This window comes from Hemiscyllium ocellatum, chromosome 45 (assembly GCF_020745735.1).
Source record: "Hemiscyllium ocellatum isolate sHemOce1 chromosome 45, sHemOce1.pat.X.cur, whole genome shotgun sequence".
Classification (NCBI taxonomy): domain Eukaryota; kingdom Metazoa; phylum Chordata; class Chondrichthyes; order Orectolobiformes; family Hemiscylliidae; genus Hemiscyllium; species Hemiscyllium ocellatum.
This window is the reverse complement of record NC_083445.1, coordinates 9,324,164-9,349,818: the sequence shown is the minus strand read 5'-3', so window position 1 is coordinate 9,349,818 and position 25,655 is coordinate 9,324,164. Positions and strand designations below refer to the sequence as shown.

The following is a 25,655-nucleotide window of genomic DNA, read 5'->3' as shown; positions in this document are numbered from 1 at the left end:
CACTGCACCATGATGTGCCATTTTAAAGTGCCAGATGTCCAGTTGTGATCGAGTCCCATAGGACTCGGACCTTGGATGGTTGAAGTTGTAATAGCTACAGGCGCTGTCGAGCTGAAGGGAGGTGGAACAGCAGCAAAGTGACAGCAACAACATCAGCCATTTCTGCAACTAAAATACTCAAACCCTGTACCTATTGTAATTCATGCCTATGGTTAGTATGATGTTATGCCACTTCCTGCCTTTGCATGCTCCCAGCAGCTCAGGAGTTTATAAGAGTAGGATTCCCTGAACCTGTAGTTGGGGCTATGGAGTCTCCTAAGGGTACAGGAAAAGCAGATGGGTATATAAAATCTGATTGAAGATTTGTAGCTCGGGTATCCGTTGTTGTGGTTCTGCTCACCGAGCTGGAAGTTTTTGCTGCAAACGTTTCGTTCCCTGGCTTGGGAACATCATCAGTGCTGTTGGAGCCTCGTGTGAAGCGCTGCTTTGATGTTTCTTCAGGTATTTATATTGGTTATATTATAACCACTACAGCTGAAACTGACACCCGGAAACGGCAAGAACATCCATCAACAGACACATCCACCTGGACCCCACATACAAATCACTGCAGCTGAAACTGACACCCGGAAGCGGCAAGAACAAACCAATATAAATACCGGAAGAAACATCAAAGCAGCGCTTCACACGAGGCTCCAACAGCACTGATGATGTTCCCTAGCCAGGGAACGAAACGTTTGCAGCAAAAACTTCCAGCTCGGCGAGCAGAACCACAACAGCAGATGGGTATAGGTCTGCATCCATAATGAATAGTCACCAATCCATTCAACCAACTGGAAACTGGGGCCAACCTTTTCTGAGAAATGTGATAGGAATTTCTGCTGCACATCTGGATCAAATTTCAGTTGGCTCTAGTGCAAAATCCTTTCTAAAAGCTTATTTTCAATGGTTTTAATTGCAACAGGTTAATTTCACATTGCGGGAAGGTGAGGCAGGGTTTGGATTCCACACCGCCCTGTGTCAGAGTTAGGACACAACTGAGTCACAAGGGTGATTTGCAAGGTATAATAATCAGTGATTATTGCAGAATGGGTCATTCCATGACATTAAAACTTAACCTTAAGTTGGCAGGAGAACAAAGGGGTGATATGAGTTAAACATAAAAGGAGGCAGCGGCCATTCATCTCCTTGAGCCTATACTACCATTCAGTGAGATTGTTGACTGTTCTGCATCTTAACAACATCTATCCATCTTACTTCCAGATTTCCATTTCCCCATATGCTTTTTGAGTTCTGGATCTTCCACACCTGAGGAAGTTGCTACTTTCTGTCTACCTTATCACAGTGTGTTTTGGCAGCAAAGGCAGCCATTTGGCCCATCATGCTCTTCAAACGAGCATCATTGGCAGTAGGCAATTTCCATACCCTTGTGTCCTTTCTATCCAAATAGTCAACCACGATGCTCCTGAATGCCTCAATTGTACCTCGAGGAGAAAGTGAGGTCTGCAGATGCTGGAGATCAGAGCTGAAAACGTGTTGCTGGAAAAGTGCAGCAGGTCAGGCAGCATCCAGGGAACAGGAGATTCGATGTTTCGGGCATAAGCCCTTCTTCAGGAATGGATTCCTGCAGAAGGGCCTATGCCCGAAACGTCGAATCTCCTGTTCCCTGGATGCTGCCTGACCTGCTGCGCTTTTTCAGCAACATATTTTCAGCTCAATTGTACCTTATACAGTCACACTTCCAGGTAGTACATCCATATCCTGACTACTCTGTATTAAATAAAATTAAAAACCTTAATCACATCATACTTTAGTTTTATGAATTCCAGTGTATGCTTACCTGTGCTCAATTTAACTATTCAACCTTGGTACCATTCCCCAGACTAACACGTCCATTCTGTGTTATTTATGGGCAGTTACACCAAAGTGCTCCAGAAGTTTTAAACAATTGTCATGTAGCTTCCACTCCATTCTAGTCTAAGAAGCACAAGTTATTGGGAACAAGGAGTCAGCCTGTGGTATGGACTTGTGAATGAGATGGAGGTAGAAACTATTGAAGAGAAATTTTAGCCAGTTGGAAGAGTGAGGGATAAAGGGGGAGGGACAGAATCTTCTGGATGAACAACAATGGGTCAAACAGCATCAGGTAGATTAGATTAGATTACTTACAGTGTGGAAACAGGCCCTTCGGCCCAACAAGTCCACACCGACCTGCTGAAGCGCAACCCACCCAGACCCATACCCCTACATTTACCCCTTACCTAACACTACGGGCCATTTAGCATAGCCAATTCACCTGACCCACACATCTTTGGACTGTGGGAGGAAACCGGAGCACACAGAGGAAACCCATGCAGACACGGGGAGAACATGCAAACTCCACACAGTCAGTCGCCTGAGGCGGGAATTGAACCCAGGTCTCTGGCGCTGTGAGGCAGCAGTGCTAACCACAGGTACCTTCTGGGTGATTGGGTGGTCACATTACCAATGGCGAAGTAAGATATTTCCAAAGTTGCTCATTCATGACAGAAAACTGAGCCATTGGCTGACAGTTTCCTTTTGGGTCAGTCTTCAAATTAGCTCACTGCATTGGCTGCTAATACATGACGGTAAACTGATTTGCCATCGTAGTGCCAGGAATTAGACAGTGAGGCTAATGTCCCAATTGGACATTGCAATTATCTACTAGAGCCTTGTAGAGCTGTTGGTTACGGTCACGTGTGACAATTGGCCTTCACATCACTGAACAAAGGGGACAATCAGCTCGTGTTTTCACCCATGGCCATATTCCTCCGTACCCTGTGTTGATATCAGATAAGAACAGGATTAAGGTTCCTTGTGATTCTCTCCACAATCAGACAGCCCACCAATGCTTTCAAACTAAGAATGACCTTGTGCCAGATGATGGAGCAAAACCAGTGTTGGTGATGCTGCTGGGTAGAGAAATTTCCAACAACTAAACAATTTATATTACAAGAGAAATGATTGGTTGGCAAGTATACTTGTGATTAGCCAAGATGTTGTCATGGAGAATCAATAGGGGACAATAGACAAAAATAGTTGTAATGAATTTTTGTGTTGTGTTAAACAGTAAGTCTTGTGTCCAGTCCTATTCACCCGGTAGAACCAAATCATCAAGTCCTGTTGATAAAACTAAGGGAATTGATCAATCCGCAATTTGAAAATAGAGTGAAGCCACAGCACCAGATTTAAACCATAGATAATTTGAAAAAGGCCCAAGGTGTGAACATGTTTACAGAGACAGAGTCCCTGTGTCTGAATGTACGTCACACCTGGCAAACACTAATGAGCCACATTACAAGCTTAGTGATTATCTTAGGTTGGTTCTGAATTGAAATTAATAGCATACTTGGGATTAATCAGCATGCACTGTCCAATCATGAAATCACATTTGAACAGCTGATGATTTCTTTGGGCTTGGCAAGCACAGTCTGGTGAGGTGTAATCTGCACTTGGCCCATTACGATCAACATAAAGAGTGTGCTGTTTGTTCTGATAAGCTATTTTCTAGGATGTACAGCCTACATACCTGGCCTGGTGTGAAGTGTGGCATTCTTGAGTTTGTCCCGATGTGTACGAGATGAGCAATTTTGGAAACACGTCTTTCTGTTCAACAAGACTGAAGTTCTGCAAGACCATGCTACTGATAGTAACACTGCATGCTGGTAATGGGAGCAACAGATTTGGAAGAGGTAGGGGCAGCAAAACAATTGTTTGTGGGGATACTTCACTCATCATCCAAGTCTCTGATCACTTCAACAGAATTTATGTTCTTAATTACACCACCCAAAGACAAGGCATTAAACTCAGCAGTTGAGTTGTCAGGCACTAGTCACTGAATCACTCAATGTCATTTAAATACAGGATATCAAAACTTTCCTGAAAATCGTTTCACACTCCAGAATAAACAGCAAATCACCTATCCGAAGTATTCACATCTGATCCCATTCGCCAACCAGAGCTGAATCATCTAATTCTATTTATAAAACTGAAGGGAAGTTGATCATTGCACAATTTTAAAAAAAGAGTGAAGCCATATCAATGCATTTCAATGCTTGCCCTTATTTCAGTCGAAAGTGTAAACATCAGTAAAATGTTAAATGCGCAATCATTTTTTTGCGAGGGAAAGTTTCCTTATTATCTCTATCTCCCAATACAGTACTTTGAGGAAGAACCTAGCTCAGGAAGCCACTTTTTTGTTTTACAAAACACATTCTTATTTTAAATTAATGTAGTCATACTAACAAGGTAACCTCTAAACCCTGGGGCTTCCAAAAATAAAACCTGGTTTAATCGTGGCAAAATAGCGAACAGTAAGAAAATCGAAAAGTACACAGTCCTTTCTGTAATGTCTTCTGAGAATCCTTTTCTCAGCTTGTTGCCTCGACATTAATAAAAAGGCATTTCTCACTCAGTATGTGTGATGTTCTCAGGTTGATAAAAGCAACCTGTGACGTTTTTGTGTAAGACCCCAAGCCCCAAAAAATGTCAGAAGAACGACGGAGAGGGGTGCGCTGCATTGGTATTGAAATACGGCATCTTGACGTGTCACCACGGCAACTCTTTTCACCTCCTGCCCTCAAATCAAAATGCAGGACAATGTTTGTGAGCCATATGTGTCTGAGATTCAGTGTGGGCAGACCAGCTCCCCCAGCTCATAAATGTCCCACAGCATTAAAATTCAACTCCCAGGTATTTCCTGGCCTTTTGATTTTACCCCCTTCCTACATTGACCCATTTTTAATGTTGACTCAGTCCTCCATTTTGCATTGGGTTGGGTTCACCTCTAGAGGGCAGTCACTTCAAACCCATTCTCATCTTTCTCTGCCTTCAGTTTGGAAAGAGCAGCATGTATTCGGAAGAGCGTCCGAGATTCCATGGAATAGTCCTTGTAGTTTTGCCTAGAGAGATTGTAGTATAGTTAGGGGAGAACAGCAGAGTGGAGTATCTAGCCAATCAAACCCAGAAAAAACCAACAAAACCCATCCAAGATCATACCTGTCAGCCTTGGGCTATTGTGGCATGGTGGTAGCTTACTCAATGGGTGTCTTATAATATTTCTGAACATGTTGGTTAGAAAATATCTATACCTGTCAGCCATGGCTTAGGTAGAAGAAAGAGGCAAATAATATCATCAAGTTGGACAGCAAGATCCTCTTTAAATATATAAACCAGAAGAGAGAAACCAAAGTAAAAGCAGGCTCCTTACAGAATGAAGCTGGGGATGTATTATGGAGAACCAGGAAATGGCAGAGGAGTTAAATACATACGTTTCACTAGTGTTTGCAAAAGGGTGATGTATAAAAGTTCAGCAAAAATAAAACCAGGTTTTGAGTTGGAAGCCTTTGGGTTTAGAGGTTACCTTGTTAGTATGACTACATTAATTTAATTGAGAATGTGTTTTGTAAAACAAGAAAATTGGCTCAATGGTTAGCACTGCTGCCTCACAGCGCCACCAGGGACCTGGGTTCAATTCCAGTCTTGGGCACTGTCTATGTGGAGTTTGCACATTCTTCCAGTGTCTGCGTGGGTTTCCTCTGGTTTCCTCCCGCAACCTAAAGATGTGCAGGTTAGGTGAATTGACTATGCTAAATTGCCCATAGTGTTTAGGGATGTGTAGGTTAAGTGCATTAGTCAGGGGTAAATGTAGAGTGGTAGGGAATGGATCTGGGTGGGTTACTAGATTATTAGATTAGATTAGATTACTTACAGTGTGGAAACAGGCCCTTCAGCCCAACAAGTCCACACCGACCCGCCGAAGCGCAACCCACCCATACCCCTACACTTACCCCTTCACCTAACACTACGGGCAATTTAGCATGGCCAATTCACTTAACCTCCACATTTTTGGACTGTGGGAGGAAACCGGAGCACCTGGAGGAAACCCACGCAGACACGGGGAGAATGTGCAAACTCCACACAGTCAGTCGCCTGAGGCAGGAATTGAACCCGGGTCTCAGGCGCTGTGACTCTTTGGAGGGTCGGTGTGGACTTGTTGGGCCGAATGGCCCGTCCCCACACTGTAGGGATTCTCTGAAGATACTAATAGCCTTTCCAAAATACTAAATGTAAACAAAGGAAAGAAAATATATATAATAACTACTGTAGTTCGACTAAGTTCTAGAGAAATTAATCATGTGAAAGACTGGTAAGTCCTCTGGACCTGATGGGATATATCCTAAGTTAATAAAGAGATACCCACAGATAGTGGATGCACTGGTAGTAATCTTTCAAGAATCTGGGAAAATGCCAGAGGAAAACATTCCCTAGCTAATGAAAGTTGGACTGACATTGGAGGCAGTACACAGAAGGTTCCCTCAGCTGATCCCAGGTATGGAGGGACGGTCTTATGTCAATTGGGTCTGTCATCATTGGAATTTGGAAGAATGAGAGATGACTTTATTGAAAAATACAATACTCTTGGGCAACTTGACAGGGTAGATTCAGAGAGAGTGTGGAAGATTCTCCGAGCCAATGGCATCATCTCAGAGTATGGGGGTGACCTGGCTAGGACAGAGGGTGGTGAAACTTTGGAACTGTTCCTACACCAGTCAGCTGTGAAAGCACAATCTATTCAAGATAGCAATCAAATCATTTCCAGAGACTAACTGCATCAAGTAATAAGGAAATAATGCAGGCATAGATGATCAGTCACATCCCAGAGGACCAGCTCAATGGGCTGAATTGCCCAATCCCATGTCTATGATCAGTCCTCGCAAGGTGGTTTATGGAAGACAGGGGGGAGACCAAACTGCAATTTTCCAACATTCTGCTGAACTTTTATGCATCACAGTCTGGATTTCCTGTTATTGAATCAACTTCAATTGCCACTAAACCCAGCACAATTTCAACAGGAATTTCAAAAACAAACCAATGGCTTCTGATAGACAGGCAAACAGCACCATCTAGGGGAAAACTAGCGCCAATACAATACCTGTTTGATCCTTTTCCTTTCAGCTTGTTTCTCCTCACTTTTACCAGGTAGTCAGTCTCTTACAAATGACCAGAACAGCCAGTTTAACTACAAATGCCCAGCTAGCAGATGAGTCCTCATGCTGTCCAGCTACAGTCAACGCCCAAAAGATGCTGAAGACAATCTAAGCTTCTCCTCCAAACCAGACTGTGACCAGAGCCTGGTATCAGCCTCCACTGTGGTATCCTGAACTCAGAAAGTTCCAGTCCCACTGTAATACAGTGGCAAAAGAGGAATCATGAATGGATATTGATTCCCCTGTCATCATTCTCCTCTTTGCTGGAACTTCCCTTATCAAACACATTCCACCCTGACCTTAAATTTATCTGGACCATCTCTGACACCTCCCTCCCCTTCCTGGACCTCTCCATCTTCATTACTGACGACCAACTTGACACCGACATTTTTTACAAACCCATCGACACCCACAGCTACCTGGATTACACCTCTTCCCACCTTACCTCCTGCAAAAATGCCATCCTGTATTCCCAATTCCTCCGCCTCCGCCGTATCTGCTCCCAGAAGGACCACAGAACACACCAAATGGCCTCCTTCTTTAGAGACCGCAGTTTCCCTTCCCACATGGTTAAAGATGCCCTCCAACACATCTCGTCCACATCCCGTACCTCCGCCCTCAGACCCCACCCCTCCAACTGTAACAAGGACAGAACGCTCCTGGTGCTAACCTTCTACCCTACCAACATTCGCATAAACCAAATCATCCGACGACATTTCCGCCACCTCCAAACGGACCCCACCACCAGGGATATATTTCCCTCCCCACCCATTTCTGCCTTCCGCAAAGACTGTTCCCTCCGTGACTACCTGGTCAGGTCCACACCCCCAACAACCCACCCTCCCATCCTGGCAGCTTCCCCTGCCACCACAGGAATTGCAAAACCTGTGCCCACACCTCCTCCCTCACCTCCATCCAAGGCCCTAAAGGAGCCTTCCACATCCATCAAAGTTTCACCTGCACACCCACCAATATCATTTATTGTATCCGTTGCTCCCGTTGTGGTCTCCTCTACATTGGGGAGACTGGACGCCACCTCGCAGAGCGCTTTAGGGAACACCTCCGGGACACCCGCACCAATCAACCACACTGCCCCGTGGCCCAACATTTCAACTCCCCCTCCCACTCTGCTGAGGACATGCAGGTCCTGGGCCTCCTTCACCGCCGCTCCCTCACCCGACGCCTGGAGGAAAAACGCCTCATCCTCCGCCTCGGAACACTTCAACCCCAGGGCATCAATGTGGACTTCACCAGTTTCCTCATTTCCCCTTCCCCCACCTCACCCCAGTTCCAAACTTCCAGCTCAGCACTGTCCCCATTTCCTGTCCTACCTGCCTATCTTCCTTTCTACCTCTCCACTCCACCCTCCTCTCTGACCTATCACCTTCATCCCCTCCCCCATTCACCTATTGTACTCTATGCTAATTTCTCTCCACCCCCACCCTCCTCTCAATTATCTATCCACCCTGCAGGCACTCTGCCTCTATTCCTGATGATGGACTTTTGCCCGGAACATCGATTTTCCTGCTCCTCGGATGCTGCCTGACCTGGTGTGCTTTTCCAGCACCACTCTAATCTAGACTCTGGTTTCCAGCATCTGCAGTCCTTGTTTTTACCCATTTTTCTGTATTACAAAAGCAACTGAGCCAAGTGTTAGTATCTGTTCTTTTTTTAATGTTCATTCAAAGGATGCGATCCCTAATTACCCAGAGGGCAATACCGGGTGTTTTAAAGAGGAGCCAACCAGCACTAAAAGGGAGTTGTTTGAAAACATAAACTCTATGACGAGTAATATCCAGTCTCCACCAAAGCACCATTATCCGTGTCTATGGCTCACTAACAGGTTTGGTGACCATGGGGAGGGGAGCATTTTAAACTAAAAATTAAGGGGTGCGGTGGAGCAGGAAGCATTGGATATTTTACAAACCAATGTCGATATGCTGAACCAAGTACCTAAAGCTTTTGGGAGATTTACAAAAGATGTTATTGTAAATCTATAGCACAAACGCCACAGTTTCCACGTTGCCCGCCTGGAATTTTTTTCCCTGTTCAAAAGCCAAACACCCTCCTTTTAGAGGGAAAAACACAAACGTGAAACAAAAATTAAAAATCAGTAAAAGACTGGGAGGGAAAGGAATCAAAATGGTGTTCGAGGGGCACATACTACGCATCAGCCCTTGTAGTGCCTATCTACCCTGAAAAGATTCAAGGGTATCAGTAGGCTCTGTGTCCCCTTCTGCAAGGACACCCAGGCACGGATGTAACCATAAGAGGCAGAAGATCCTAGTTCTTTTTTCAAAAATACATAAATAAGCCCATCACCCAATTAGCTAATTAAACAATCAACAGTTAACACAGACTGGCTGCCGGGAGCATTAATTTCCAATTAACCTGTTCAGTGATGTCGTTACGAACCTTTGCAGCAGGTGGGATTAGAACTTGGTCAAAAGGTAAGGACATTACCACTGCTCCACAATAGCCCTGTCCAAATACAGCTCTCTTTTCACTCTTTCATTATACTCAGAAATACGATCACACAGAACTCAGCAACTTTCCCACCACCAAAATCACCGTGACTTTCTTTTTTCTTTAAACTAACGCCAGTAATTGCCTGCGTAGCCAATCAAACATTTAGAGGCGACATCCTCTATGGGAATGCAAACCACCAACAGTGAGGGGGTTGTAGAGAGAGAGAGAGAGAGAGAGAGAGAGAGAGAGAGAGGGGGGAGGGGGAAGAAGGAGCTAAACCAAAGTGGAGTTGAATGAGCAGATAAAGCACTGGAGGATGCAGCTCTTTTATTTTTATTAATCTATTTTTCTAACCAACCTGTTCAAAGATGTTACTACACACGTCTAGAGCAGGTGTAGCTTGAATTTTGATCTTCCAGACACACTACCACTGTGCCACAACAGGTCCTTCACAATGCTGCTCTCTCTTTTTTTTAAAATTTACATAATCAACCCATTCACAGGTGTTACTACACATCTCTGGAGCAGGTGCGACTTGAACCCAGATCTCCTGGTCCAAGAGTAGGGACACTACCACTGCACCACAAGAGGGCCTTCACAATCCAGCTTTTTTCTCCCCCAAAGTCCAATGAGCAGGACATGCCCACAAAATCAATCCTGGGGCTTTTCTGGATAACCCTTAAAATGGCACCTTTGCTTCCCACACCAACACAGTACTCACTTTGCTCGCCTCAGCCATTTAATAGCTTCCTCTTTCCTCGCCTGTTGTATATATAACAGACTGAGCTCCAGAAGTGCATTTGGAATCAAGTAGTGGTCAAACTTAATGTTCTTCTCACTGTCAGGGAACCAAGAGGGGAAGCGGTTACTCCTTTTGGTTCAACTCTACAGCAGTTAGACCCATACCCGACTCCCTCCCCTCGCCCGACAGCCCTGTACTCACTTGTGGTATATGTAGACAAAACACTGCTCAGCTTCCAGAACGTTTCCCAAATGCCTCAAGCATAAGCCTTTCAAGAGTTTCACCACACACCTGTCATCCGTCAGGTAGTCATTAGCTAAGGAGAAGAACAGGAAGTTAGTCTGACGAAATACAGAACATGGAACGGTACTGCACAGGAACAGGCCATTTCATCCACAATTAAACTAATCCCTTCTGCCACCCACTGGGTCCATATCCCTCCATTCCTTGCATATTCATGTGCTCATCTAAAAATCTCTTAAACCCCCTTATCATATCCGCCTCCACCACCAATCCCTGGCAGCACATTCCAGACTCCTACCACTCTAAAAAAACTTAGCCCTCACATCTCCTTTGAACATTCCCCCTCTCACATTAAATGGAGGCCGCCTAGTACTAGACATTTCAACTCTGGGAGAAAGATTCTGAAGGAACGGCAGGTTATGCTCAAAGGGCTGAAAGGCCTACTCCTGCCTCCAGTTTTTATGGTCTTATGAGTACGTTGCAGTTGGATGTTCATATGGACTATCAACCCAAGATTAACAGGACTCTACAGCAGCCGCCGTTCCATCCTCAATCAGCACCTTCCCCCTCTGTGGGATCTTGCTGCCCAACAACTGGCTGCTGTAATTAGCCGTGCAACATTTCAATTAATACAACGTAACGTGGGACGCCTTAAAGAGAGATGGAGCAGGATTCTAAATGTAAGACCTTCCTCGTGAGGAGGTGCCAGTCAGTACATACGTGCTGCCTGTTCTAGCACAGTCTCCGCCTCGCTGATCGTTCTCAGCATCTCCTCTGTAAGATCCCGCTGTTTACCGATGACTGTAAATCCGTTCCACATGTACATCATCTCCTGTTGGAGGGGAGAGAAGAGTAAGGGCATTAGGTGGAGAAAAGTGACCCTCACAGCTTAACATCTCATAGGTCTCTTGTCCCTGAAGTGTTTGATTATCTGTGTTTGATTCTGAGATATGCCTGGTTTGGTTATGCCTGGGTGTAGACTCAGTAAACAGGCAAAGTTCATACATTTTGTGGCTGTATTGGTGTTTTGTGACTTCTGTAAATAAACCTGCTGCACATTTGGAAATTAGTGCTATCATTGCATTCCTCAGAAACATATAAAATATATAATGATCCCAAATGAGCTATAAATAATACTTACCAACACCACACCCTAAATTCCCTTAGTACATTTTCACTACAAGGAAGGATCTCAATAGATTGTCCCAAAGTAATTCTTTATTTACTCACAGGAGGTAGGTGACTAGGCCAACATTTATTGCCCATCCCTAATTACCCAGATACTAGTCAGGACTCCACCACATTGCTGTGGGTCCTGAGTCATATATAGGCAAGAACAGGTAAGGATGGCATTTTCCTTCCCTAAAGGACATGAATGAACCAGGTGGGCTTTTCCTGGCAATCAAGAATGGATTCATGTTCATCATTAGACTCTTAATACCAGATTTTTTTTTAAACTGATGCTGAGAACGATCAGCGAGGCGGAGACTGTGCTAGAACAGGCAGCACGTACGTACTGACTGGCACCTCCTCACGAGGAAGGTCTTACGTTTAGAATCCTGCTCCATCTCTCTTTAAGGTGTCCCATGTTACGTTATATTAATTGAAATGTTGCACGGCTAATTACAGCAGCCAGTTGTTGCACAGCAAGATCCCACAGAGGGGGAAGGTGCTGATTGAGGATGGAACGGTGGCTGCTGTAGAGTCCCGTTAATCTTGGGTTGATAGTCCATATGAACATCCAACTGCAACAATTTCTTTTTTAATTCATCCAGTGTCGGATTTGAAGCCAGGTCCCCAGAAGATAACCTTAATCTCGATTAATATCCAGTGATAACACCACTAGGCCATCACATCTCCCTGCAAATGTGTTGCTGGTCAAAGCACAGCAGGCCAGGCAGCATCTCAGGAATAGAGAATTCGACATTTCGAGCATAAGCCCTTCATCAGGAATAAGAGAGAGAGAGCCAAGCAGGCTAAGATAAAAGGTAGGGAGGAGGGACTAGGGGGAGGGGCGATGGAGGTGGGATAGGTGGAAGGAGGTCAAGGTGAGGGTGATAGGCCGGAGTGGGGTGGGGGCGGAGAGGTCAGGAAGAGGATTGCAGGTTAGGAGGGCGGTGCTGAGTCGAGGGAACCGACTGAGACAAGGTGGGGGGAGGGGAAATGAGGAAACTGGAGAAATCCGAATTCATACCTTGTGGTTGGAGGGTTCCCAGGCGGAAGATGAGGCGCTCCTCCTCCAGCCGTCGTGTAGTTGTGTTCTGCCGGTGGAGGAGTCCAAGGACCTGCATGTCCTCAGTGGAGTGGGAGGGAGAGTTAAAGTGTTGAGCCACGGGGTGATTGGGTTGGTTGGTTCGGGCGGCCCAGAGGTGTTCTCTGAAGCGTTCCGCAAGTAAGCGGCCTGTCTCACCAATATAGAGGAGGCCACATCGGGTGCAGCGGATGCAATAGATGATGTGTGTGGAGGTACAGGTGAACTTGTGGCGGATATGGACGGAGCCCTTGGGGCCTTGGAGGGAAGTGAGTGTGGAGGTGTGGGCGCAAGTTTTACATTTCCTGCGGTTGCAGGGGAAGGTGCCGGGGGTGGAGGTTGGGTTGGTGGGGGGTGTGGATCTGACGAGGGAGTCACGAAGGGAGTGGTCCTTGCGGAACGCTGATAGGGGAGGGGAGGGAAATATATCCTTGGTGGTGGGGTCCGTTTGGAGGTGGCGGAAATGGTGGCGGATGATACGTTGTATGCGGAGGTTGGTGGGGTGGTAGGTGAGAACCAGTGGGGTTCTGTCTTGGTGGCGGTTGGAGGAGCGGGGCTCAAGGGCGGAGGAGCGGGAAGTGGAGGAGATGCGGTGGAGGGCATCGTCGATCACGTCTGGGGGGAATCTGCGGTCCTTGAAGAAGGAGGCCATCTGGGCTGTGCGGTGTTGGAATTGGTCCTCCTGGGAGCAGATGCGGCGGAGACGAAGGAATTGGGAATATGGGATGGCGTTTTTACAGGGGGCAGGGTGGGAGGAGGTGTAGTCCAGGTAGCTGTGGGAGTCAGTCGGTTTATAATAGATGTCTGTGTTGAGTCGGTCGCCCGAGATAGAAATGGAAAGGTCTAGGAAGGGGAGGGAGGAGTCTGAGACAGTCCAGGTGAATTTCAGGTCGGGATGGAAGGTGTTAGTAAAGTTGATGAACTGTTCAACCTCCTCGTGGGAGCACGAGGCAGCGTCGATACAGTCATCGATGTAGCGGAGGAAAAGGTGGGGGGTGGTGCCAGTGTAGTTGCGGAAGATGGACTGTTCCACATATCCTACGAAGAGGCAGGCATAGCTGGGGCCCTCCATCCCCCATCACGAAGGACTCAAAGCCCTCCGCTTCTTCCTTTCCCGCCGCACCAACCAGTACCCTTCCACTGACACCCTCCTTCAACTGACTGAACTGGTCCTCACCCTGAATAACTTCTCTTTTCAATCCTCCCACTTCCTCCAAACTAAAGACCCTGCAACCGCAGGAAATGTAAAACTTGCGCCCACACCTCCACACTCACTTCCCTCCAAGGCCCCAAGGGATCCTTCCATATCCGCCACAAGTTCACCTGTACCTCCACACACATCATCTATTGCATCCGCTGCACCCGATGTGGCCTCCTCTATATTGGTGAGACAGGCCGCTTACTTGCGGAACGCTTCAGAGAACACCTCTGGGCCGCCCGAACCAACCAACCCAATCACCCCGTGGCTCAACACTTTAACTCTCCCTCCCACTCCACCGAGGACATGCAGGTCCTTGGACTCCTCCACCGGCAGAACACAACTACACGACGCTGGAGGAGGAGCGCCTCATCTTCCGCCTGGGAACCCTCCAACCACAAGGTATGAATTCGGATTTCTCCAGTTTCCTCATTTCCCCTCCCCCCACCTTGTCTCAGTCGGTTCCCTCGACTCAGCACCGCCCTCCTAACCTGCAATCCTCTTCCTGACCTCTCCGCCCCCACCCCACTCCGGCCTATCACCCTCACCTTGACCTCCTTCCACCTATCCCACCTCCATCGCCCCTCCCCCTAGTCCCTCCTCCCTACCTTTTATCTTAGCCTGCTTGGCTCTCTCTCTCTTATTCCTGATGAAGGGCTTATGCTCGAAACGTCGAATTCTCTATTCCTGAGATGCTGCCTGGCCTGCTGTGCTTTGACCAGCAACACATTTGCAGCTGTGATCTCCAGCATCTGCAGACCTCATTTTTTACATCACATCTCCCTAATTCCCTAGACCACTAAATTCATCTATTTCTCTCTGGATTGTAAAAATCATACCTTTAGTGTTTTCCTGTTAAAATGAGGATAAAAGTCACATAGATTCAGTGAACGCCTTCAGCGTATACACAGAGAGTTATATAGAGAGGATGCCAATCAACACAGCAAATCCATGTAGGTTCCTTGAATAGAGCCATCCAATTAATTCCACTACCCACTACCCTTAACCCCCCCCAACCCTCGCCCACCCACCCCCTCCCCATCGCCTCCCACTAGCACCTTGTCAATCATTTATCCAATTTCCTTTGGAGGTTCCTATTGACTCTGCTTCCATCACCCTTACAGGCAGCACCTTCCAGATCACAATAACTCACTACATTTTTTAAAATCCTCATTATTTCCCCTAGCTCCTTTTAACAATCAGATTAAATCTGTGTCCTGTGACTACCAATGATATGTTAAAATATTAATGTTAAGGCATTAATAATTAAGAGCGACCTTAAATCAGTTCAGAGAATAAACACCAAGGTATTTCAGTACATACCACAGGCCCTCATTCATAAGCAAACTGGTTCTTTGGAAATGTACATCTGCAAATGCATCATCCTTTTTAATAGCAGTATAGATTTATGTAGGAGTTACAACCAGGAGAACAGATAGAAATGATTACAGGCAAAGCTGAGGGGATGTACAAGTCTAGAAAAATCTATTAAAATGAAAACTATTGATATGGGGCAATGATAAAACTCAGTAAAATGCACCCTTTCTGGAATCATATGCAATTCTGCAGAACCATGTAAATTCCCACTCAGACTGCAAAGGGATAAGAAAAACGTAAGACAGGTAGGGGTTGTGGACTCATTCAAGATTTACAAAGTTCTTACAGGTGTAAGTGGGATTTTACACCACTGCTGGTGAAGCTAGAGATGGCTGACAATCTGAGGACAATGCATTTTAAATTGTCTTCTCTAGAGGATCATGGAGACTCAGTCACTGAGCAGGTTCGAGACTGAGATCGAGAGGTTTCTGCAGAGTAATGGCATCTCAGGAGATGAAAAGCCATAATTTAGATGGCAGGGGTGGCTTGATGGGCTGAATAGGCGAAAGTGAGGATTGCAGATGCTGGAGATCAGAGTCTAGACTAGAGTGGTGCTGGAAAAGCACAGCAGGTCAGGCAGCATCCGATGAAGTGCTCCTGCCCAAAACGTCGATTTTCCTGCTCCTCGGATGCTGCGTGACCTGCAGTGCTTTTCCAGCATCACTCTAATCTTGACTCTGATGGGCTGAATAGCCTGCTTATGTTCTTATGGCATAGCACTCACAGGTCTGCCAATTGTAAATGGACCACAGAAACAGCCCTCCAACTAAACATGGATGGTTTGCTTGTGGGTCTCTAAGGTCATGTTCTGCAGCATTCTTAAATGGTGACATTCATTATTTCAAGCTCTGTTGGTTTTCAGGAGTAAGGAACACAGATGTTGACCCCTCCTGTAGTACATTTTGTTTGTGTTCTTTCATTAGATGTGGGTGTCACTGGCTGGACCCAGCATTTATTGCCCATCCCTAATTACCCGTTGAAAAGGTGCCTTCTTGAACTGCTGCAGATACTCACTGATAGTCTTTGGGATAGAAGTTTCACTGTCAACAGTTCCTCTGACAGTGCAGCACTCCCTCAGGATGGGACTGAAAGGTCAGGCTGGATTGTGACCCAGCTCTGGTACAGAGCTAAGAAAGTCACTGACAGAGCCAGGCTGACATACATAAATTTTCTCCACACAACCTCCTGCCCAGCCCCCGCACCGTCATCCCAGAGAGGTGAAGATTGAATGCACTGTCCTTCAATTGACACCAGTTCTTACAGAGCTGCTTGGTCAACTCTGAGCTGTCCTCTGAAATAGCCTAGCAAGCCACTCAGTTGCTGAGGTTCAGTGGTTAGCACTGCTGCCTCACAGCGCCAGGTTCAATTCCACTCTCGAGCTGCGTGGAATTTGCACATTCTCCCCACGTCCACATGGGTATTCTCCGGTTTCCTCCAACATTCTAAAGATGTGCAGGTTAGGGTGGGTTGGCCATGAATAAAAACCCCATGTGGGACTATGAGGTGGAGGGGATGCTCTTCAGAAGGTCAGTGCCAACTCGATGGGCCTCTTTTCATACAACAGGGAGTCTGCTTTATGTTCCCTACAATGATTGATTCAGACTTCCACAGCAGGGTGCAAGGTGACTCAGCAGGAGAGGTTCTCCAATGGACAATAGGAAGGCTGGAAAGGAATGCAACCAAACAGGTAACTCCGCACCAACCCAGACTCCAGGAAGACGCGGCCTGCCCAGGTGAGTAACCAAAGGTCTCCACACCAATGTCTGAAAGCTCATGCCTAAACTGTGAGAGAGACTTGTTCTGCAGAACTGTCACACACAACGACACACCCACAGGATCATACCTTATGCACAGCGTCCCAGCCACCGTGATCAAATCCCAGCAACAAACAGAGAACAAAAACTGCTGGAGAAAACTCTGCAAGGTTCTGGAACTATCCGTGGAGACAGAAAGCAGAGTTAAACGTCCTGAGGAAGAGACCTGAAACTTTAGCTCTGCTTTTCTCCGCTGGCAGACACTGCTGCGTTTCTCCAGCAATTTGTTTTTGGCTCAGATTCCACAGTACATTTTGTTGATTTTTTTGATCATCAAGCAATTTTAGTCTCTCTCAGTCTACCTTTGCCCCTACCATCTAAACAGTCACTGAGCTCCCTGGTTTTAAAAGGGATGGCACTCTATAAGCAAGCCTCCTCATTTAAGCTTCCCTCAGTGTGGGCTCATGTAGGAATTGGAATGAGACTCACCAGGGCTGGCACAGGTAGCTTCACAGTGTTGTTGGATTTATATCTTCTGGCTTTTCGAATAGCGAACTTCTCTGTGGGAGGAGACTTCCCAGCTATCTTCTGCTTTAGCAGAGGGACTTGTCTGTGAGAGAGATAGAGAGAGAGAAAGAAAGAAAGAGAGAGAGAGAGCGAGAGCGCTCAGTTTAAAGCGAACACACATGAACATCACAGAGACCAATCCAATTAAAAACTACACAGACATTGCATGTTGCTGAACTCTCTGCACCCACTGTGTTCGAGGCTGCATCCTCACTTGAGGTCAGGGTCACACTCGTGAGGTGAGAAGTGATTCACGCAGGGAGGAGTCTCGCGGCTGGGGGAGGGGGGCGAGTTTGGAATCGGGGGGAGGGAAGGGGTCGGAGCGAAAGGAAAGGGAGAGGACAAGAGGCGGAACAGGGAGTGGGAGAGAGGAAGGGCGAAAAGGAGGGACAGAAGAACAGGGAGGGAGATGGAAGAAGAGGTGATTAGGCAGAGGAGGAGAAAAGAGGGATGGAGGGGGAGCAGAAGGAAGGGAGGGAGGGGAGAAGGCGAGGGAAGAAAGGAGGGGAAGTAGAGGGAGGGAGGCAGAAGTGGGAGAGACCAGGAATGAGAGAAGGTGAAAAGGAAGGGGAGGGAGAGAAGATGGAGGGAAAGAAGGAGGAGGGAGTGCGGGAGGAGAGGTGGCTTCCAGGTCCGACAAGGGACAACCACTTACAGAACAGCTCCACTGAGAGTGGGAGACAGGAGACTTCACATCTCCTTGTGAAGAGAGGGGCGGTGACTGCAGGGTGTAGGGTGGGGGAGGGACGGTGACTGCAGGGTGTAGGGTGGGGGAGGGGCGGTGACAGCGGGGTGTAGGGTGGGGGAGGGACGGTGACTGCAGGGTGTAGGGTGGGGGAGGGGCGGTGACTGCGGGCTGTAGGGTGGGGGAGGGGCGGTGACTGCAGGGTGTAGGGTGGGGGAGGAGGCGGTGACAGCGGGGTGTAGGGTGGGGGAGGGACGGTGACTGCAGGGTGTAGGGTGGGGGAGGGGCGGTGACTGCGGGCTGTAGGGTGGGGGAGGGGCGGTGACTGCAGGGTGTAGGGTGGGGGAGGGGGCGGTGACTGCGGGGTGTAGGGTGGGGGAGGGGCAGTGACTGCAGGGTGTAGGGTGGGGGAGAGGCGGTGACTGCGGGGTGTAGGGTGGGGGAGGGGCGGTGACTGCAGGGTGTAGGGTGGGGGAGGGGCGGTGACTGCGGGGTGTAGGGTGGGGGAGGGGCGGTGACAGCGGGGTGTAGGGTGGGGGAGGGGCGGTGACTGTGGGGTGTAGGGTGGGGGAGGGGCGGTGACTGCGGGGTGTAGGTGGGGGAGGGGCGGTGACTGCGGGCTGTAGGGTGGGGAGGGGCAGTGACTGCGGGGTGTAGGGTGGGGGAGGGGCGGTGACAACAGGGTGTAGGGTGGGGGAGGGGCGGTGACTGCGGGGTGTAGGGTGGGGGAGGGACGGTGACCGCGGGGTGTAGGGTGGGGGAGGGGCGGTGACTGCAAGGTGTAGGGTGGGGGAGGGGCGGTGACTGCGGGGTGGAGGGTGGGGGACGGGCAGTGACAGTGGGGTGTAGGGTGGGGGAGGGGCGGTGACGTTGTGGTGTAGGGTGGGGGAGGGGCGGTGACTGCGGGGTGGAGGGTGGGGGCGGGGCATTTAGTCTGGGCCCTGGTATGTTGTGGGTGGGCAGTGGGACATCATTGTGAGGACCTCAGGCACAGATGTGGCAGAGAGAAGGTCCACTAGTCAGACACGCGATGGTCACTCCTACCCAGTGCCCATCAGGTCAGGTCCTACAGCACCATTAACAACATTTGCGTGAAACTGACAACATCTGAGGAGATGTTCAATCCCTTCAGGTTAACAACGGTAAACTGAAATCACGCTAAAAGAGGCAACGTTAAAAAACAGATTTACATCAGGTACTTGAGGAAGATAAACCTTACTGTGCAGAGAGACATGCTGCTGCACTTTTTCAACTTGTATCCATCAGGACAAAATGGAAGAATTCCAAACTTTGTTACAACACTTTGTTACAGAAGTCTGTAAACTCATATTCAAATCAGTGCTGATTGGCTGAGGTGTTGCCATGGAGAATGGAATGGGGAATTGAAAAGAAATGCAACTTTTGAACATATTCCTTTTGTATGGAGAGAACGTGACCTTGTAGATGAGGCATCCAGCAAGCATAGAGAAGTTACATTACAGGCTCAACTGATGATCTCAAATTGGTTGTTAATGCCATGATTAGCACAGTCAGGATTGTTGAGCAGGTACTGTCCAATCACAGAATTATATCCAATAGTGGGCTTTGTTTTTGCAAGAGTAGGCCGGTTAGGAAGATCACTCAGGATTGTTGGCAGTGCTTGGACTGTACCCAACCAGCCAACTCTTGCAAAACCCAGAAGTCCACTATTGGAATATACAGTAATTCTGTGATCGGGCAGGACCTGCGGAACAATCCTGAGTGAGCTTCTAAATGGACTAAGAAGAAATCAAATGTATCTAATGTATTTAAGCAAAGCAAAATAGTGTACAATGATGCCAGAGTACAGGTATTGCCAGTCTGTCAGATATTACACTAATGTCACATCCATTCAGTCCACGCCTGGTGTTAACTCAATCTGAAGGTGGAGGTGGAGGTGGAGGTGGAGGTGAATAAGAACCAGTTGCCACAGTCCTTTCACCGTGCAGAAGGAGGCCATTCAGCCCTTCAGGAAACAAATTGCCCTTGGCCCAACTCTCCGAATGGTATCCAAACTTTACAATTGGCTAGCACACAGGCAGCAGGTTGCTGGTGCACAGAGACGTGGAAACGCTCCAGGTGAAAACCACTCACCCTACCCATGGGACGGAAGGAAATATCCTCTGGGAATTTGACTCACCTGAAGAGTTCGACCTCATCGTCCCCGAAGGGCTTTGCTTCGTGTGCAGGTAGCATACTCAGGTAAGCTGCCTTCATGTAGACGTACATAGCCTGGAGGAGAAGGGAGGAAATCCACTGAACTAATCATATGCAATTCATAGTGGGCCATTCTGGAACTTGGAGGAAAGCTGCTCAATAAATAGTGAGGCAAATAGCTCGTGTTTATTTTTCTCCCTTTCACTCTGGACACTGAAATGAAATTTGTAGATATTTCTGGAAGGTTCTTGGATTCAAAGTGAAATTTTGAAGGGTCAGTTTGCTGTACATCTCCATGACTCTGACTACAGTGCTCTTATTAGAGACAGAGAGAGAGAGAGAGAGAGAGAAGACCAGCAGCAGCTCAACCTGTGGGTCACCACGCCCCAGGCAAGGGGACAGGTTGAGAGGGACAGTCCTTCACAGTAACTTCAGCCAGTGCAGGAATTGAACCCGCACTGTTGGTGTCTCTCAGCATCACAAACGAGCCGTCCAGCCAACTGACCCCCTGCATAAACTGTACTGAAGTAAACAGGGTTAAAAAAATATAAACAGATTGTGTTTAATCTGCGTAGGCAATAACAGGGAAGGATGGTGGAGGCACAGTCGGATCTGGTTGTTACTTCACATCAAGGAAGCGGAGTTGATCACCTGATCAGCCACGAGGAAAAAGTGAGGACTGCAGTTGCTGGAGATCAGAGTCGAAAAGTACAGCAGGTCAGGCAGCATCCGAGCAGCAGGAGAATCAACGTTTCAGGCATAAGCCCTTCATCAAGAATGATTAATGCCTTAAACTTCGATTCTCCCGCTCCTCGACCTGATATGCTTTTCCAGCACCACACTCTCGATCCTGATCAGCCATGATCTTACTAAACAGCAGATCAGTACTGATGAGCCAAATGGCCTACACCCGCTCCTATTTCTTACAGTATGGAAACAGGCCCTTCGGCCCAACAAGTTCACACCGACCCTCCGAAGAGTAACCCACCCAGACCCATTCCCCCCGACTAATGGACCTAACACTATGGGCAATTTAGCTTGGCCAATTCACCTGACCTTCACATCTTTGGACTGTGGGAGGAAACGCACACAGACACTGGGAGAATGTGCAAACTCCACACAGTCACCCAAGACGGGAATTGAACCCACGTCCCTGGTGCTGTGAGGCAGCAGTGCTTAAGCCACCGTGCCGCCCCATAACAGCCATAAGCACACATAAGAGAATAGCAAATCGGGGCTGAATAGGCCATTCGGCCCCTCAGGTCTGCCCTGCAATTCTAGCTCACGGATGATCAGACTGTGGCCACTCTGCTGCCTACACCTGCTTTCAATTTCTTATTTCTACAAAGGGTGGTTGGAGGAGGGGGTCTCTGTCACCAGTTTCTCATCCCACGTCCCAAGACATTTCTTTGAAACCGGCCAAGGTCCAATTGCTGAGCCTTAGATCCGGCGTTCAGTGGGAGATATTTGCCGAGTCATGTTTCTGTGTAACTATGCAGACAAGCAAGTTAAGGTCATCACAATCTCCACAAGGACTTGGACCAGAACATTTTTGTCTTCATTCTTTCATGGGATGTGGGCATCGCTGGCCATGCCAGCAGCTCATGCTCATCCCTAATTACCTTCAGGAAGGGAGTAGTGACACGGTGGCAACATACGACCCTGGAATACGAGAGTTGGAAATGTGCTCCCAGATAACATGTTTCCCTACCCACTTCGCCATGCCACTTTCTGGGTCTCTAGCACTCCATCCACAAGATGGTTAGACACAGGCTGGACAGGGAAAGCCCTGGGGAGACAGTGTTACCCCAGTCTCCTTGCCCCATGCAAACTCCCTTCTGACAGCTGACCATGTGTCACAGCTTACTCTTTCTTTTCCCCACTCCTTGACCTGAGTACTGTTCACATTGCGCAGAATTACAAAGGATTGACAGCAAGTCTTGACCAGCATTTATCACCTAACACCCACCTACCACCCATCTGCACCATCTGTTGTCCCTGAGAAGGTGGTGGCGAGCTGACACCTGAAGTCCATTTGCTGTTTGTACTCTCTCAGTGCTGTTTGGAAGGAGTTCCTGGATTTTGACCCTCAGTGACACTGAAGGATTTATGAACTTCCTCCTACAATCTCACGCTATTGGTAAATTCTTCCTTCCCCTTCATGAAGATTCCCCCGAAAATGCAACTCACCTCCCCACTCCCCATGACAGTTATGTTCACATTCTCACCACTGACTGGGAAAACACATTTCTATTGAATTTCCAATAACAATAGTTGAGTTTTTTTTATTCATTCACAGGATGAGGGTGTCACTGTCTAGGCCAGCATCTACTGCCTGTCCCTAATTGCCCAGAGGGAATTAAGAGTCAACCACATTGCTGTGAATCACCCATAAGTCAGACCAAGTAAGGATAGCAGTTTCCTTCCCTAAGGGACATTAGTGAACCAAATGGACTTTTCCCCAACAACAGATTCATCCCTAGGACTCTTAATTCCAGATTTTTATTAACTTCAAGTTTCACCATCTGCCAAAGTGAGATTTGAACCCTGGTCCCCAGAACATGATCTGGGTCTCTGGATTAACAGAGCTGAAAATGTGTTGCTGGAAAAGCACAGCAGGTCAGGCAGCATCCAAGGAGCAGGAGATTCGACGTTTCGGGCATAAGCCCTTCATCAGGAATGAGGAAAGTGTGTCCAGCAGTCTAAGATAAAAGGTAGGGAGGAGGGACTTGGGGGAGGGGCGATGGAGATGTGCTAGGTGGAAGGAGGACAAGGTGAGGGTGATAGGCCGGAGTGGGGTGGGGCGGAGAGGTCAGGAAGAAGATTGCAGGTTAGGAAGGCGGTGCTGAGTTCGAGGGATTCGACTGAGACAAGGTGGGGGGAGGGGAAATGAGGAAACTGGAGAAATCTGAGTTCATCCCTTGTGGTTGGAGGGTTCCCAGGCGGAAGATGAGGCGCTCTTCCTCCAACCGTCGTGTTGTTATGGTCTGGCGATGGAGGAGTCCAAGGACCTGCATGTCCTTGGTGGAGTGGGAGGGGGAGTTAAAGTGTTGAGCCACGGGGTGGTTGGGTTGGTTGGTCCGGGTGTCCCAGAGGTGTTCCCTGAAATGTTGGACACCCGGACCAACCAACCCAACCACCCCGTGGATCAACACTTTAACTCCCCCTCCCACTCCACCCAGGACATGCAGATCCTTGGACTCCTCCATCGCCAGACCATAACAACACGACGGTTGGAGGAAGAGCGCCTCATCTTCCGCCTGGGAACCCTCCAACCACAAGGGATGAACTCAGATTTCTCCAGTTTCCTCATTTCCCCTCCCCCCACCTTGTCTCAGTCGAATCCCTCGAACTCAGCACCGCCCTCCTAACCTGCAATCTTCTTCCTGACCTCTCCGCCCCCACCCCACTCCGGCCTATCACCCTCACCTTGACCTCCTTCCACCTAGCACATCTCCATCGCCCCTCCCCCAAGTCCCTCCTCCCTACCTTTTATCTTAGCCTGCTGGACACACTTTCCTCATTCCTGATGAAGGGCTTATGCCCGAAACGTCGAATCTCCTGCTCCTTGGATGCTGCCTGACCTGCTGCGCTTTTCCAGCAACACATTTTCAGCTCTGATCTCCAGCATCTGCAGACCTCACTTTCTCCTCTGGATTAACAGTCCAACAATAATACCACTAGGCCATCACCTTTAACATCATAAGTCATCCCAAGGTGCTACACAATAGCATATAAAACACAATGTATGACAGGGAGTCACTTCTATTATCTTGCTTTCAGGCAATCCTTTGGGATTGAGGATGACTTGCTTTCACCCTGGTTCCACAGGTTCAGAGATGGTTAGGATCTAACTTATTCGACTGGATTTATTCAGGACTCTCTGCAATTCATTGCCTCCGCTTCTGGTCTCCCACTTACCCTCATCACTCCACTTACCCTCATCACTCCAAACTCATCACTCCACTTACCCTCATCACTCCTAACGCAATCAACTCCCCCCATTATAGTTTTAAAAAGGTCACACCTTCTTTAAAACTAGAACCTGACAAAGAGGGGAATTCCCCTTTCTATCATTCTTTTAATGTACTTTCTTGTGGTCAGTCCTTAATACACCTGGAGAATGATGGTGGCATCATGGTAATGTTACTGTTATTAAGCCAGACATAAAGATGGAAACTGCTGGAGAAACCCAGCAACTGTGGAAAGAGAAACATTTCAATCTGATTTGACTCATCTTAAGAACTTCAGTTAACTCTGTTTTTCTTTTTCCACAGATGTTGCCAGAGCTGTTGGGATTGTCCAGCACTTTCTCTTTTTATTTCAGCTCATCTGCATTTGCAGGATTTTGCTTTTATTTTAGTCATCCCACTAAACCTCTAGGGGCAAGGGTTCAAATCTCATCAAAGCAGCTGATGGATTTCAAATTCAGCCGATAAATCTGGAATTGAAATCTGGTCTTAGTGACGGTGACCACCTCAACCCTCATCAATTGTTATAAAAACCTACATCTGTCCTGATATAACAGGATAGTTCCACACCCGTGCAATCCCACATTATAAGAAAATTGTGTAATAACAGCACCATTTAAATCAATGGGACCAGAATCACATTATAGCCAATACAGGGAAGGAAAGTTCGCATTCTACAAATAATGGTCTAAATTCTTCAATCATGTTATAGCCAGTTTGTGTTGAACAAATGCACGTTATAGCAAAACTGACTGTATCTAGCTAACCAATGGAGGGAAATCTGCTGTCTGTACATGGTCTTGGCCTCCAGACCAAGAGCAATATTGACTCTTAACTGCCCTCTGAAATGACCGAGCGAAAAATAGCACGGGCAACAAATGCAGGCTTTGCCAGTGATGCCTACAACCCAGGGAAGAAGTTAGTAGAAAGTAATCTCCCCATCATTGGTCACAGAGACATTACAGACTACAATTACTGACTCGCATTGTGTCCGTGCTGGTTCATAGAATCCCTACAGTGTGGGAACAAGCCATTCGGCCCAACAAGTCCACACCGACCATCCAAAGTGTATCCCAACCAAACCCACTCCCCTACCCTATTAGTCTATATTTACCCCTAACTAATGCGGCTAACCTACACATCCCTGAACACTGGGCAATTTAGCATGTCCAACTCATCTAACCTGTACATCTTTGGACTGTGGGAGGGAACC

At 47.7% G+C, this 25,655-nt stretch overlaps 1 protein-coding gene across 1 annotated transcript in view; it reads right to left on the bottom strand.

Annotated features, from left to right (window-relative positions):
• Nucleotides 1-1,685: 1,685 nt before the first annotated feature.
• Nucleotides 1,686-25,655, bottom strand: part of zgc:158403 (tetratricopeptide repeat protein 39A) — an 86,734-nt gene continuing 62,764 nt past the window's right edge. Inside the window, exons 13-18 of the mRNA XM_060855039.1 lie at nucleotides 20,455-20,546; nucleotides 17,534-17,654; nucleotides 11,185-11,296; nucleotides 10,423-10,537; nucleotides 10,201-10,317; nucleotides 1,686-4,922 (exon numbers count right to left, since the gene is read on the bottom strand). Of these exons, the coding sequence (XP_060711022.1) occupies nucleotides 4,808-4,922; nucleotides 10,201-10,317; nucleotides 10,423-10,537; nucleotides 11,185-11,296; nucleotides 17,534-17,654; nucleotides 20,455-20,546 (672 nt within the window). The 3' untranslated portion in view covers nucleotides 1,686-4,807. The remainder of the gene's footprint in view (nucleotides 4,923-10,200; nucleotides 10,318-10,422; nucleotides 10,538-11,184; nucleotides 11,297-17,533; nucleotides 17,655-20,454; nucleotides 20,547-25,655) is intronic.